At 36.7% G+C, this 15,440-nt stretch overlaps 3 protein-coding genes across 3 annotated transcripts; 1 reads left to right on the top strand and 2 right to left on the bottom strand.

The window, feature by feature from the left end:
* Positions 1-151: 151 nt before the first annotated feature.
* Positions 152-2,578, bottom strand: LOC110700767. The gene is made up of 2 exons (XM_021878365.1): positions 1,428-2,578; positions 152-1,337 (listed from the first exon to the last, which is right to left on the bottom strand). The coding sequence occupies exons 1-2, from the start codon at positions 2,576-2,578 to the stop codon at positions 152-154; spliced, it is 2,337 nt and encodes a 778-aa protein (XP_021734057.1).
* Positions 2,579-8,079: 5,501 nt separating this feature from the next.
* Positions 8,080-10,497, top strand: LOC110700719. The gene is made up of 3 exons (XM_021878311.1): positions 8,080-8,286; positions 9,939-10,018; positions 10,146-10,497. The coding sequence occupies exons 1-3, from the start codon at positions 8,146-8,148 to the stop codon at positions 10,213-10,215; spliced, it is 291 nt and encodes a 96-aa protein (XP_021734003.1). The 5' UTR covers positions 8,080-8,145; the 3' UTR covers positions 10,216-10,497.
* Positions 10,498-10,642: 145 nt separating this feature from the next.
* Positions 10,643-14,939, bottom strand: LOC110700716 (glycerophosphodiester phosphodiesterase GDPD6-like). The gene is made up of 8 exons (XM_021878308.1): positions 14,741-14,939; positions 13,768-13,946; positions 13,085-13,268; positions 12,883-12,957; positions 12,685-12,794; positions 11,699-11,917; positions 11,447-11,602; positions 10,643-11,082 (listed from the first exon to the last, which is right to left on the bottom strand). The coding sequence occupies exons 1-8, from the start codon at positions 14,751-14,753 to the stop codon at positions 10,840-10,842; spliced, it is 1,179 nt and encodes a 392-aa protein (XP_021734000.1). The 5' UTR covers positions 14,754-14,939; the 3' UTR covers positions 10,643-10,839.
* Between the last annotated feature and the right edge of the window lie 501 nt (positions 14,940-15,440).

A 15,440-nucleotide genomic window follows, 5' to 3' on the forward strand; every position in this document is an offset into this window, starting at 1 on the left:
AATAATTCTGGTCGTAGTTACTTCGGTATCTACTTTGGACCATTTGGTCTACCAATTTTGACTTTTGAATTTGAAGATTGGTCTTGTTTTTGTTCATGTTAGAAAAATTTAAGTGTTTTTTTTTTTTAGAGAAAATAGCTTCGGCATGTTATTAAATCAAATCAATATCCGCCAATGACGAAATGCCATTAGGGAAAGGACCCATATAAATGTACTCTGAATTACCGTATGTATCCCACCTAGCAACCATATGTGCTACGGTGTTACATGCCCTTTTCACATGAGAAATACTAAAAGAGTCATACCAAGAGCTATCTTCTACAATATCATCGTATACTAAATAGATTGGAGCATAACCAGAAGAGCGACTTCTCACAGTATTGCCCACATTTGAAGCATCACATTCAAGCATTATTCTTGTATATCCGAAACGTCGCGCTATGTGCATACCATACCTTGCTGCCATAGCCTCTGCCATTTTAGGGGATGCAGCCATCGTTTTCTTCACAGCACAGACCCTTAGTTTCCCATTGGTGTCCCTAAGCACTGCACCCAACCCCACATTCCCGCAATCAGCATAATGGGCATCAATATTTACCTTAATTACGCCTTCAGGAGGTCGCACCCAAGCCATATCAGCCACAGCAGCAGAGTAATTTGGAGTCTTTAGAAATATCTTCCTTGCATAGGGTAGATACTCGTTCACCATTCTCACATAACCTGCTGCTAAGGAGGGAGGGTCGAGTCTTGCATTATCAAAGCAAATTTTGTTCCTACAAGACCATGCTGTAATCAAGTTCATAAGAGGATAATGTTGCCAAATGCTAGCAGCAGCCTGGAATTCGAACAGGGCATGGATTATGGTTTCATTCCCAGCACCACATATGGGGCAAGTCAAACCATGAACAATGTGTCTTTGATAGAGCCTTTCTTTTACTGCCAAACTACCCTTGCAAGCCCTCCATATGAACATCTGAAGCTTTGGGGGTCCCTGTAGCTTCCAAATTCTCTTCCACATCTCAATCAAGCCATTCCCTTGATTCGAGTCTTGTGAGCCCATTTTTGCAAACCAATAGCCGGATTTCACAGTATACTCCCCATCCTTTGTCAAGCTCCAAAATAATTTGTCATTTGGCCACCGACGAGATAGAGGAATATTTAAAACACATTGAGCTTCATCAGTCCCAAACATACTCCGGACCATATCAGTCTTCCATTCCCCACTGTCAAAATCAATCAAATCAGAAACTCTAGTCTCTAAATCATGAGCTAAAAGAGGAGATGGCCTTATAATTTTCCCTTCGTTAAGCAGCCACGGTTCAGTCCATACAGAGATGCTAGAGCCATTACCAACCCGCCATACCAGACCCTCTAACAGCAGACACTTTGTGCCCCAAATAGATCACCAAGAGTAGCTTGGATCATACCCACGCCTAGCCTCTAAAACAGACGAGTGCTTAAAGTATCGAGCTTTTAGTACCCTATGCAGCAAAGTATCCCCACCATTGTATAATCTCCATACATGCGTAGCGAGCAAGGCCTGATTAAAGCATTTTAGATCTCTAAAACCAAGGCCCCCTTGGCCCCCTTTTGACTTGGGTAAACACATCTTCTCCCAACTGTGCCAATGAAGTTTACGCTCATTTGGATTTGACCCCCACCAAAACTGACATAATAATGCGTGAATTTCATCAATTAGACCATCGGGAATCTTAAAAATACTCATCATATATGTAGGAATCGCTTGAGCCACCGCTTTGATAAGTACTTCATTTCCGGGCTTCGACAACAATTTTTCTTTCCAAGCATTGAGCTTCTTCCATATTCTTTCTTTCAATATTGCAAAAATGACCTTCTTAGACTTCCCAATAATTGTTGGAAGGCCTAAGCATTTTTCATGTTTATCCACCTGTCGTACCCCTAGAGTATTCACAATCTCCATTCTGCGATTAGTATCCACACATTTGCTAAACACCACCTCTGTCTTACTAAGATTGACTTTTTGACCAGGCGCTCTTTCATATTTCCTGATAATATCAGCAATTACAGAGCATTCCTGCAGAGTAGCTCTAGCAAACAATAAGCTATCATCAACAAAAAATAAGTGAGAGACTCTAGGCGCACCATTACAAATTTTTGCACCATGAATTTTATTCTCCGAAGCCGCTTTTGCTAATAAAGATGAGAAAACGTCGGCACATAGCAAAAACAAGTAGGGAGAAATAGGGTCACCTTGCCTTAGCCCTCTCGTTGGGCTTACATTACCGGAGATGGTTCCATTAACTTTAAAAGGAAATGAAAAGGTAGCCAGACAATCCATAATTCTTCGCACCCAATTTGCACTAAACCCCATCCGATACATTACCCTCTCCAAGAAAACCCACTCTACTCTATCATAAGCCTTGCTCATGTCAAGTTTTAAAGCCACCGAACCATCCCTACCTTCACCTTTCCTCTTCATCGAATGAAAAATCTCAAATGCCACTAAGGCATTATCCGAAATAAGACGCCCCGGAATAAAAGCACTCTGGTTTACAGTAATTATTTTATCCAAAAATAGCTTCATTTTGTTAGCCATCATTTTGGATATAATTTTTGTAGACCACATTACAGCAACTAATCGGTCGAAACTCTGTAATCCTTTTCGGGTCATCAATTTTCGGTATCAATACTACACAAGTTTTATTTACATTCGACAGATTTATTCGACCATCCCACCAATTTTTCACAAAGCATATGATATCCTTCCCGACAATATGCCAAATTTTTTGAAAAAATAAGGCGTGCATACCATCCGGGCCCGGGGCCTTGTTCGGGTGCATTTGAAACAAAGCCTCCTTTATTTCATCATTGCATGGAGCCTTATCCAACACAACATTCATCTCATCAGAAATAATCGGGTGCAAGCCCTCTAAAGCAGCTTCGAAGTCCCTTGGTTCCTCTGACTTGAACAACTCCCAAAATAGTTCTCAACAATTTTTTCAACCTCACGTTGGTCATCATTCCAAACATCATGTTTATCATACAATCCTACAATACTATTCTTCTTCCTTCTCATACTTGCTTTGCGGTGAAAATAAGTGGTATTTTTATCCCCGTATCTCATATCATTTGCCCGAGACCGAGCAAACCAATAGGACTCCTCCATTTTATGCAGCTCATTTAAATTATCGGAAATATTCCTGCATTTTTGGAGCATGTTTGGACTAACCCTTTCATTCTGCGCCTCACGAAGAGCCTTTTCAGACTCTCTTATCTTCTTTTTTACTGCTGCAAAAGTAGTTTTAGCCCATCTGGTCAGCTCTGTAGCACAACATGCAATACGAACATGGGTTTCAGCCCCTACATTGTCCTCCCACGCGTTTTTAACCACTTCACCACATTGTTCATTTGAAAGCCATAGTGCTTCAAAACGAAATACTCTATCTTTCCTGCCCCTATCAAATTTTCGATGAGCCTCGATCACAATTGGAGCATGGTCCGAAGAATAAATAGGGAGGTGACGAACTGTATGATTTGGGAATCTTTCACACCATCCATCATCAGCAAAACATCTATCTAATCTCTCGCGAATAAAAGTATCCACCGAGCTTCCCCTCTATCATGTAAAAGAACTACCCTTATACCCCAAGTCCTTAAGGCCACAACCATCCACAGCTTCACGGAAATCATCTAGATCTCTTTCTCTCTTTGGCACCCCTCTCTCTTTTTCATTCTGGCACAAAATCTCGTTAAAATCACCAAACATAGTACACGGAATAGAACACCTCGCTTTAATGTTACCCATAAGCTCCCAAGTTTTGTGCTTATTACCCGTCTCCGTCCACCCATAAATACCTACCGCTCTCCACACAGGGACATTGTTGTGATCAAGAATATCAGCAGCAAAGTGGTGAATCGAATAAGAAACTGTCGCAATCGATACATCCCTCCACCAAAACCCAATCCCACCAGAATTACCACTACTACTCAAGCACATACCTTCAGTAAAGCCACATTTACTTTGAATACGTTTAAGGATACTACTATCAATTTTTGTCTCCATGAGAAAGACAATATTTGGCCTCTCTCTCCAACATCAGTCACAGAGAGATTTGACTGTCCAAGGGTTGCCAAGCCCTTGACAGTTCCAACTTAAAATTTTCATTGCTCTTCGAGGGTATAGTTCCCACCATCACCCTCTACTTGATTTACCCCGTCACCGGCAATTTGTGAGACAACAGTTTTTCTTAACTTCCTCCTACCCTCATCATCGATGTTGTTCATCTCCATACTACTTCTTTTTTGTGTCACAATTGTCCCATTATTATTTCCCTCACCTTTCTGCACAACATCCTCACTATTCCTCTTTTTTCATACTACTTTTCCCCACTTTATGAGACAATTTTATTTTGTGAGAAAGAAGGTCCCCCCTCACATTTGATCCTACCCCAATATGAAAAAATCAGCACCTTCACTAGCATGTATCCCCTTAGCCGTATCCTCCACTTCCTCCATATTGACATCACCCTCAATCCCTCCATTTCCAACGCCTCCTATAGGCAATATATCCCCCAACCCCACATCCTTGCTTACCCCATCCCCCTCAGCACCCACTACTATCCCAGTTACTTCTCCATTCCCCACTCCTATTTTATCCCCCCTCTTCTCTGTAAGCTCCTCTCTACTTGAGCAAGTAATTTGTTTTGGTCGCAAAACTTGTTTATTACTTGACGGATCCGTTATAGGAGTAAGCACCGTTTCCCTAGCCTTCGGAGAACAATTAATAACATTTGTTGATGGAGATGAAAAAATTATTTTTTTTGCAGCACCAATAGGTCCAAGCCTTATTGCATCCTTTCTCCCATGGTCTGAACTACACCCACTTCTTAAAGCATTTAGCTTATCACTCCAGAGTCGTTCTTTCTCCCTTGTTAAAAAGGGTTTTTGAGACACCTTCATAGGAGAAGCACGCATCCATGTCCCATATCGGTACACAAGCTCCCCATTAACATCACCGTCACTTTCTTTCTGCATACAATCTTTATCAGTGTGATCAAGCATACCACAAAAGAAGCAAAAATCACCTAATCTTTCATATTTCAATCAATCCATTTTGACCCCCCTGCTCCAGCTGCCAAAAAGATACCCCTTTAAAGAGGTTTATGAATATTCACCATTATTTTCATACGCATATACTCACTCCAACCCAAAGGATCAGATTCATCGAGCTCCACAAAACCACCAAGCGCCTCCCCTATATCATACATGACAGAAGCTCTTCGCCTATTAAACGGGAACGTCTAATAGCCTTACCCACATAGGAGTCTTATCAAACACAATTTCAGAAGGTTGTTCACCCCCATGGATTTCTTTGAGAAGTAACAGTTTACCATCGAAGAACCATGGCATACCCTTAAGAATATGCTCTTTGTCAGTTGCACTGAAAAACTGAAACACGAACAGGTTTGTCTCCACAGATCGAATAGCAATATTATCATGCAAACGCCACAAACTTGTCAATGTTTTTTTCATAGCCTCAATATTAAAGGGTTTCACAGTCAAAAGTTTTCCTACCAGAGTCAATCTAACCTATTCTGCCGAATCACCAATGTCGCACTCTTCTTCGTTATTTCCCACCACCACAGTCTCATCTTCAGTCAATCGAAACTTTTCCCACTCTTTAATTAACTCAGACGCCATGATGAAAGAGGAGGAGACAAATACAGTAATCAGGATTAAGGAATTATTGGAAATTATTCACCGACGAACAAACAAAAATACGCACAACCCTAGGCCAAGGACAAAGAAGAACCCTAGTCGAGGGACTTTACTTTTTGTCACTCCAATTTAAGTTTAAATTTGGAGACTGGTCGTTCTTTTTAATCAAATAGCAAAATCATAAATTAAATTATAAAATAAGTGATTTTTGATACTCCCTCCATCCCTAAATAGTCACTTTTGAAGAAAAATAACGGGAATTAAGGACAATTAAAGAAAGTACATTGAAAAGTAAATTTACATTTGGTATGCAAAAAAGTAGAGAGAGAAAGTAATTAAAGTATATGAGAAAGTAAAATATACATGGAAAAGTTAAATTTGCACAAATATTTTTGCAAATGTTAGAGAATTTTGGTAAAAAAATAATATTAATGGTACTTGAAAAAAACAAATGTGACTAACATTTTGAGTCACCAAAAATGGCAAAAGTGACTATCAATGGAGGACGGAGAGAGTATGATTTTGTACAATCAAAGTATCAACTAGGGATGGCAATGGATCTAGGATCCAACCCAAACTCGCTTAAATCTGTGTCACTCGACTCATATTTTAGAGCATGGTCCTAAAATTTTAGACTCGAGCGATGGATCTAGGTCGAATTTGGGTCTAAGTGCAATGGGTCGGGTCTAGTTTTGGGTTTGAAAAGTTCTGACCCAGATCCGACCCATAGACTCGAATATAGGGGTTTGTTCTCTTCAGTTTAGTTCAGTTTAACTCAGTTTAGTTCCTAATTTTCTTCTTTTATAAAATATTCATTTCATTCCAATTCAGCTCCAATCAGTTCAATTCAATAAATCAGAACAAACCCTAAAATAAGTCATAAGTTATCTAATCTAAAGAATCGGATAACTCTTGGATGGAGCATTTTAAGGAGTGACAACTGTAGTTTAGAGTGACATAACAAGTTTCAACCAAGAGTTGTTTCTCTAGGCGCTTTTTATATCTTTCTCTCCCCCATTATTTTTCCATTAACGATAAGAATTTCCCTACTACTGAGATGCCGATCTCCATTTCTCTCACTAATGGTCAGTAAAAATAATTTAAATTCAACAAAAATAATTTCAATTCAGTAAAATTAATTTCATTTCAGCAAAAATAAGATAAAGTGAATGGGGCCTTATTGTAACTTTTCTTATTTACATAAATACTCCTTTGTACCAACTTGTTTTCAATGCAAATTAGTTTTTAGATCTGGACGATGTTTAAGTTATTGCATTAGTTTCAAATTAAAATCCGTATTTAGGCCCTGTTAACTAAAAAAAATATTTAGTTAAAATAGTTTTAGTTCGGCAAAAATAATTTCAGTTCAGTAGAATTCATTATTTAAAGAAGAAATATAATAGAGATGGAAAATGTAATCTAATAATCCCACCTTTAGTCGGTATTCCATAAACAATCCCACCTTTAACCTCAAACTTCCACTAACGATCCCTAACCATTTGGATTGTTTTGATCACCGACCTTCTTAGGTTATAAGACACGTGTCATATTTTAATAGGTTTATTTATTTATATATTTATTTATTTAAAAAAAAAAACCAAAACCCCCATCCCCAGCCACCGCACCCCCTCACATCCCCGCCACCGCATCCCCTCCCATCCCCGGCCCGCCCTTGCTTTCCCCGCCAACCCAACCCAACCCAAACATCACTGCCGCGAATGTCAGCACCCGCAATGGCCGCAACCACTGCCGCAACCCCCTCTTTCTCCTTCTCCTGCTCTTTCTCTCTTCTCTTTGGTATGTTTCTCTCCTCTAAATCATCAATTCCCTTTCAATTCAATTTTCCAGTTGATTGAAATCATAATTTACGACCGACAAATTGAGTTTCAGGGCTGGGGTGGGGTTTTTCGGGGCTGTGGGTTGAGTTTTTGAGGCTGGGGTTGGGTTTTGGGGGTGGTTATAGGATTTTCCGCATGGTTGGAGGGTTTTGTGGTGGCTTGGTAGGTGGGGGTGGCGGTAAGGAGTGAGTGTTGGGGTGGCCATGGTGGTTGGACTGGTTGCTTGAGAATAAAAGTAGTTAAAAAAGAAAGAAAAAAAAAAACTGTTTAACAGGTTGTAGGTCACTAGGATCGTTTGTGGAAGATGAGGGTCAAAGGTGGGATTGTTTGTGCAATTTTAAAAGGTGGGATTGTTTGTGGAATTTTAAAAGGTGGGATTGTTTATGGAAGACCGACTAAAGGTGGAACTATTAAATTATATTTTTCCAATAGAGATTCACTAAAAATAATTTCCGTTCAGCATTCAAGTTCACTAAAAATAATTTCAAATTAGCAAAAATAATGTGAAGTGAATAATTTCCAGCTACTTAAAATCACCACCAAATATAACCTTCTTCCAGGAATATGAAAGCCATCCCTATTTGAAGCAAAGTCTCTAAGAACTGCGATGAGTACAAGTGAATCACCGGCGCCGTCATCATCACCGTCGCCGGTGCGCCGGCGGGAGAGTCCTTGGGGCATTTCAGGGGGCGATCACCGGCAACCGAAGCCCCACCGCTGCAACGACCGAGTCGAAGATGTTATTCAGGTCTTTCTCTTTCCTTCTTCTCTTCCCCCTTTTTCCTTAAACCCTAATCTTGCTCTCTTTTTTGCAAACTACCCCTTTTTCATGGACCCATTTCTGCAATTCATTATGCTACATTCTTGGGACTTGGATTCCAACTATAATTGTAGGTGGAATGGGAGATTAGGGTTCTCTTCTTTGATAATTTATTCAATTTGGTGTAGATTTCAGAATGATTCTGGGTTTTTTATGCTATTGTTAGTAAATTAATATAGTTAATTTGACTGTTGTCTAGTTTCTTGATCAAATGCTGAAGAAATTTTGAGTTTTAGTTAAATCAAAACTTTATATCTCTTCAATTTTCCTACTAATCTTGAAAATTATGTGGGTTTAGCTCCATATACCTCTCCACAAGTGTTTTTGGTCTAATTCTCTTGGCTACATAGCTACTAAGTATCCCCTCGAAAACAATGTGCTGTTTTCTTACTTTGAGGTAAGTGGTGATGAATGATAAATGATAAATGGGAAGTTGCTAGTTATGGGTGTTGCTATAGAGAGGTTTAAAGAGTGGAAGGAACTGGAAATCGGTAATATTTGAAGGTATGATCATGGAAATGTAAGGTACTGAGTAGCAATGTGAATGTGCTCAATAATTTTTCCAGATTACACTGGATATATATATATATATATATATATATATATATATATATATATATATATATATATATATATATATATATATTTTTATTTGTTTTATTTTTTTTTTTCTTCAGATTTAGGAGTTGAGTTTCATAGTGTCTTTTCAGCAAGCTGCATCCAAAGACTAAAAATCAATGAGGTTTAAAATTGTTGTGCTTGAAAATTAATCTGAAATTACTGAAGTATACATTGGTTTCATATTGGATAAACCTTTTTTATATATTTTTTATAATAGGAGCTTTTTGTACCCAGTGCAAATGTCACTGTAAGCCTATTTTAGATTTGGCGACCCTAATTTGCAAAGCTGTAATATAAGTTAAACCTGGTTGCATTGCGTTGGATTTGGATTGTAAGTGCCATAAGTGGCACTCATTTGTCAAAACTGGGCTGTCTTGAGTTATCTTCGATTCTTCATGCTTTCAACCTAAGTTACCTAACTAGATTTTGGTAGCACTTGCCTGGTTTCTTAAATTTTCTTATTCTTGATGAATGAACATACGGAGTATATATGTTTAAGAGCTTCATTTTAAATGCTAAGTCTTTGCGAAATCATATATTGAAGCATTTACTATTGACGTGCATTTGGAAATGAATTCAATAGCATTGTCTTAAAGATATTTTATCTGATAAAATGATGATTTGGTAGACTGTTGAGGTTGAGGGTGTCTGCTTACTCTCCCATGATAGAACTACCTCCCTTGGGCCTTGGCTATGTATAACCCTTGACTGCTCAAGTGATAACTTCTATGTACTACTCCTTGGTAGATTTAAGTGAAGGGAAATTGTTAGAATGACAGACTTTGACAGTTTTTCAGTGGATATCAAATCGAGGAGCTCTGGATACTGGAGTCTGGAGATCTTATGATCCTCATGATGCCTAAAGAGATTATGTTTCATGTTGGGAAGTTCAATATGAGCAATACGAAGTATAAATTTTTGCCCTGGCACTGTTTAACACCATTCTTTGATTGTTGTAGGCTTGTTTCGAAGGAAACCCATTCAAGACTGTTCCAGGTCCTTTCAAGCTTTTCTACCGATGCATGCGCTCAAAACCTGGGTAAGTTTTCTCTTGTTTACTTCCGTTAGTAGATAATTCCACCGCGTTCTTCTAGAGATTACCTTGTTTCTATCACAAAGATTTCAAGTAAATTGAGCTGTTCTCATGACGCTTAATTTTAATGCAGGGAGGAGCCAACAGAACCTTTCTACTACTTGGAGCTAGATCCACCAAAGAGAGAAGTACAACTTGAGTGAAATTTTCAGTAAATTTCTCAATCGTTTAGACAAAAAGGGGTATTATTTTGGGTTTTTTCTGATTTCTTAACTCGGAGTGTTATGAATGGTGACCATATATGCATCATACACTAGGATTGCTCTCTTGTTATAAATGAAGAAACACCACTTGATATCATTTTCTTTTTGTTTGTTCTTTGAAATTTTGGTTAGGTTTACCTTGTTAATTTTCACAACTTGCCTTGTGATCGCTCGCTAATAAAGTAATAATATCATGTACACATATTCATTCTGTTGCTAGCACAATTCGTTCAGATTTTCTGTCTTATATACTCCTCTGTGCATGCGTGTTTGTGTGTGTACACAACCAACTGTTGCGTATACATTAACTTATTTAATACTTAGGGTATCCTTTGAAGATAGAAGGAAATTTGACTATTTGAGCAAATGTATCAAAGTATGGAGCCCTTTTATTATTTATTTATTTAATCAAAAATCATATACGGAGTACTAAATTTTTGCAAACACAACACAACTTTTTTTGATGAAAACTCAATAGTGGAAGAATTTAACATCATGAAACTGTTACAACTCTCTTCCTAATTGTATACTAGTCGACATCAAAAGAATGGATGGTGAATAAAATCATTTATACTTTTGCAACATATTGGCAATCTTATGCAACAAGTACGCGGAGTAGCCATCAATATTATCACTAATGGAGAGAGGAGAGGTCCATTCCTGGAAGTTGTGAAGGCTGCCAGTGAAGTCGGTGAATAGGCCATCGACTCCTATCTTGTTTATCCAGAAATCATATTCGATGTATGGATCTTGATGGAATTCGAAGTGCAGAAATTGGTTCTCGTTCCTGTAGGTGTAAGGATGTACCTGTATTCACGTGAACAACTCATTAATATCCCTTCAAATCAAAGTGATAAGTAACGGGCAAATTCTAAAACAAAATGTGTATTAATCTTCCAAAGAACAAAAACTCACTATTTCACAAAGGAGAATACAATTCCTAACTTAATACTATAGCGACTAGTAAATTTAATACTCATGCTTTGTACTTATCCGTTTTTTGAAGTTTCGTTGTGAGGGGAATTAGATATACAGTTTCATTGTGAGGCTAATGTTTCCAACAATTCAACTCAACTTAAAACTAGTCACAGTCAGTTTACAGTCTAATCTAAAAGACTAATCGATCTATAATCAAACAATAATCGATTCAACATATCTTTGGTATACATACCTGCAAGTCACGAGCGTGTGCTCTGGCAACTAAATCCGAAGGTGCTTGGATATAATTATTTACCACTGGAACCAATGTATCTTTCCAAGGTCCAATACCAACAACATATGATTTGATGTAGTCCAAATAAGCATCTGAAGTGATTTCCGAATAAGTCTGCACAAATTCTCCATATTAGAACCAATACAAGAAATGGTGAATGATGGAAGATTACTAATGGTGTTATCTGGAAATAAGACAGTAGCAGAGAACCTGGTTGGTATCTTGAGTTAACACAGTTACATCATCGATCAAGAAGATTTTGGGCAGATCTGTTTGATTCGATACATGCACAATCGAACTTGGAGCAAATGATTGGATAAAACAAGGCTGTTTTAGCCAATCTTTTGACAAATATGAACCTTTGTAACCATACTTCTTCAGGGTCTCCACAAACACATCCTCAAAAATCTTGCCATTAGGCCACTTCACCTGCAGACCAAAATTACACAAGAAGACGGATTACTCTTTATTGTATGAGCAAAAACATTACAAGCAATCTTGACGATCAATATTTCTTAGTGCATGCCAAAGACCAATAGGAATATAGTATAGTCTTGCAACATTTGTTTGGTTTAACTGTATATTGTCATATGCGATATTTTATTAAACCCATGAAAGCAGAGAGATAGCGAAACAGAACTATGTGCTTGTGTCAGGCTCAGCTAACTTATATGATTTGAGTGCTTGAGGCGAAATGAAGATCCGAGCAACACATGAACAAATCAATCAATCAATCAAAGCCTTAATCACATAAGTGGCATTAAAAGAACCTTTCAAACATCAACCCAATAAACAGCATCCTAGCACTAAGTTGAAGTGTACTTAGATGCTGTACATGCATATGGATTACAACTAAAAGTCTTTACACTCAGAAATATAACTGTTGTTTTCATAAGAATCATAACTACATATACCACCATGTGAACCACTTCAAAGATGGATCTGAAATAAGAAGAGACCCCCACAGATATTGTAGATCTATTTTGACCGAAAATGCTTGGCTGATTCATTTGATATTAGATATTTTAGCTTGGCCAGTTGACATACTGAAAGGTGCCTGACTTGGCTGGTAAGTTTTTCCGGTTCATCCATTATAAGTAAAGTTCTAGTATTGGTGACTGCTAGGCATGTCAACATGTTGGAAACACATTTGTGGCAGTAGAAAATGCAGAGTCAATACAAGTAAATTTACTTACATGCTCATTGATAAACACGGGGCTTTTCATCTCTGGATATATCCCAACAACTCTAGGAGCATCAAGAGCAATAGATATGTACTCTTCAAAAGTAATGATAGGGAATTTTCCTGTAATACAAAGGCATACAATGAAAAAACTTCTTAATTTACAAACCATTTGCTTTCATTACCGCTCTAATCCAGGAATCATACTTACCATTATATTGCTGATCTCTGAACGAATATCTTTGCTTAGTTCTCAAAGTTTGTAGTTCCTTCCATGTGAAATCAACTAAACATGGAAAAATATTATTTTAGGAAGACAATTAATCACAAGCAAGTTGACATCAATTTTCAACAGATAAAAGAGAAGAAATTTAAGATGGGTTGAAGACTCCAATCCGGTAAGGACATCATACCGGTGAAGAATCCAGTGATGTTGCCTCCTTCAACCTCATATGTTCTTTTGCGATCAGCAAACTCCTTGTGGTCAGCAATATCGGTAGTCACATCAAGATTAACATCGTGATGACATATTAGCACACCATCCTTTGTGGCTATGATGTCTGTTTCTATGAAATCTGCACCTTCTTCTATAGCTCTCTGCCAAGGACAATAGCCTTTAATTCCCACTTTTTTCTTATTACATGGTAAACTTAACATTCACACGCCATAATCTATGTCATGAGAACTTAAACCTAACAACACTTCGAATTCATACAAGATTACCTTGGATCAGAATAACATGAAATTAAATAAATAAAAAAAGTTATATTATCATGTCATATCACAGCAAATAAATTAGACCACAATTCAAGTTTGCAATAACAGCACATAGCAAAATATGTACTCAAACTACACACAAACAGATGCTGTTGCTATACAACAGACAACAGTTGTTTCATTTACTTGCTGTTGTAATCTTCTCTGACACGATAACAAATCGATTAAGATGCAAGATCATACTGTTAACAAAGTAATTCAACAAAACAATCCAGGCACGCAACAGCATACTGTGAAACTGAAAGCACATTAGAATTTAAGCTAGTCTACATCAGCAAAAAACACATGAAATTCTCGTTGAATATAAATTGAAACACACCAGATATGCAGCAGAAGTTTCTTCAGGAAATTCTCCATTAGAACCTCGATGTGCAACGTTATACGGACGTGAAGTTTGCAAGGGCTGCTTGCTACCTTTATGTTCTTTGCTTGGAAGCTGATATATAGGCCGAGCACTACAGCTTACAAAGAGCAGCAAAAGAGTAAAAGGGACAACACCTGCATATAATAAACATATGCATTAAGTATCTTTGATCAGCCAATAATAACATGAATTCGTTAGCCACCTCACAAAATTCATAAAAATCATATCTTTTGTATGATAAAAAAATAGGAAAATGATAAACATAACCCTTATGGCTATGTATAAGAAGCTCAAAAAGGAAATATCAAACAAAGATTAACATTAATTATACCGATTTGTGTGTAATTTTGTCATGAATTCCCAACCTAATTCCATTTTGCAAAGTATATTTAATGTCTATACATAGCCCTAAGGGTTAGGGCTACATATATCATTACCATAAAAATAATATATCAGGAAAATCAAACAGTTTTTGTTTTTATGCTTTCATTGATCTTGGTGGTATATTTTTAGTATCAAGAACATGAACAATTTCAGATTTCGGCATTAGATAACAAACTGATCAAAATCATTATACAAAGTTCAGAAAAACTTTCTGCAAATATTACAACTCAATTTATGTGAATTTCACACAATTTGACATATATCACATTAAAAAAAAATGAATTGTCGCCAAAATTATAACTTTGCTCAGTCTGAATTGTAATTGTATCACGAAACAAATTAAATTAGGAAGAATAACAAACGAAATTCATACCCACCATATTTATTCAAATTAAAATCCAACAACTTCGGAAACAAGATTATCAATTACATTCAATAATTAACTAAAACCCACCAAATATAATTAAAGATTGATGCGTATAAATCATGAAAATCAACAAAATAAAATCAATTAAAAGATTTGGGTAATTAAAATGTTACTTACAGAGCTTAGTCATGATATAATTGCCCCTTATCTCTTTTGTTTCTCTCTCTTATTCAAGTTTGTAAGGCATTTATAGAGAATTGAGAAATTCAAGTTGAAATATAATACGATCACTATTCAAAAATAAATTCAGAATTTTTAATTTTTTTTTTTTTTTGGACAATAAAATAAGCTTAATAAGGTGATAATAATGCAGTATATTTTTTAATTATTTTTTTGGATAATATAATAATACGCTTAATAAGGTGATAATATTGTTAGCTTTAAAGAATCGATAATGATTAATATCTGAATCCCAAGCATCACTCAATCTAAACTTAGAATATTCTCTTTATCAAAATTATGACTTGTAGTCTTGTAGACATAAGTATTGCCTCGCATTAGTCACATATAATACTCTTTAAAATCTTTATCTTTATTTTTGACCCTTTTTAATAGATACTCCTTCCGTTTTTTTTTTTTGTTTTTTTTATAATATTTACTCCATTTTTTATGCGCGGAGTTTTAGACGAAATTGGAGAAAGTAAAAAAATTTAGAGATGGTGGAGTTAGTGGACACTCTCGACAGTAAATTGAAGGAGAGTGAATGTAAAAGGAAATAAAATGTAATTCTATTAGGTCCCATCATATTAGAGAAATGAATTTAATATTGTAAAAGTTTTTCAAATAAGGAATTAGAGCAAGTATTTAAAAACGGTCG

The sequence above is a fragment of the Chenopodium quinoa genome, unplaced genomic scaffold (genome assembly GCF_001683475.1).
Source record: "Chenopodium quinoa cultivar QQ74 unplaced genomic scaffold, ASM168347v1, whole genome shotgun sequence".
In the NCBI taxonomy this organism is placed as follows: Eukaryota; Viridiplantae; Streptophyta; class Magnoliopsida; order Caryophyllales; family Amaranthaceae; genus Chenopodium; species Chenopodium quinoa.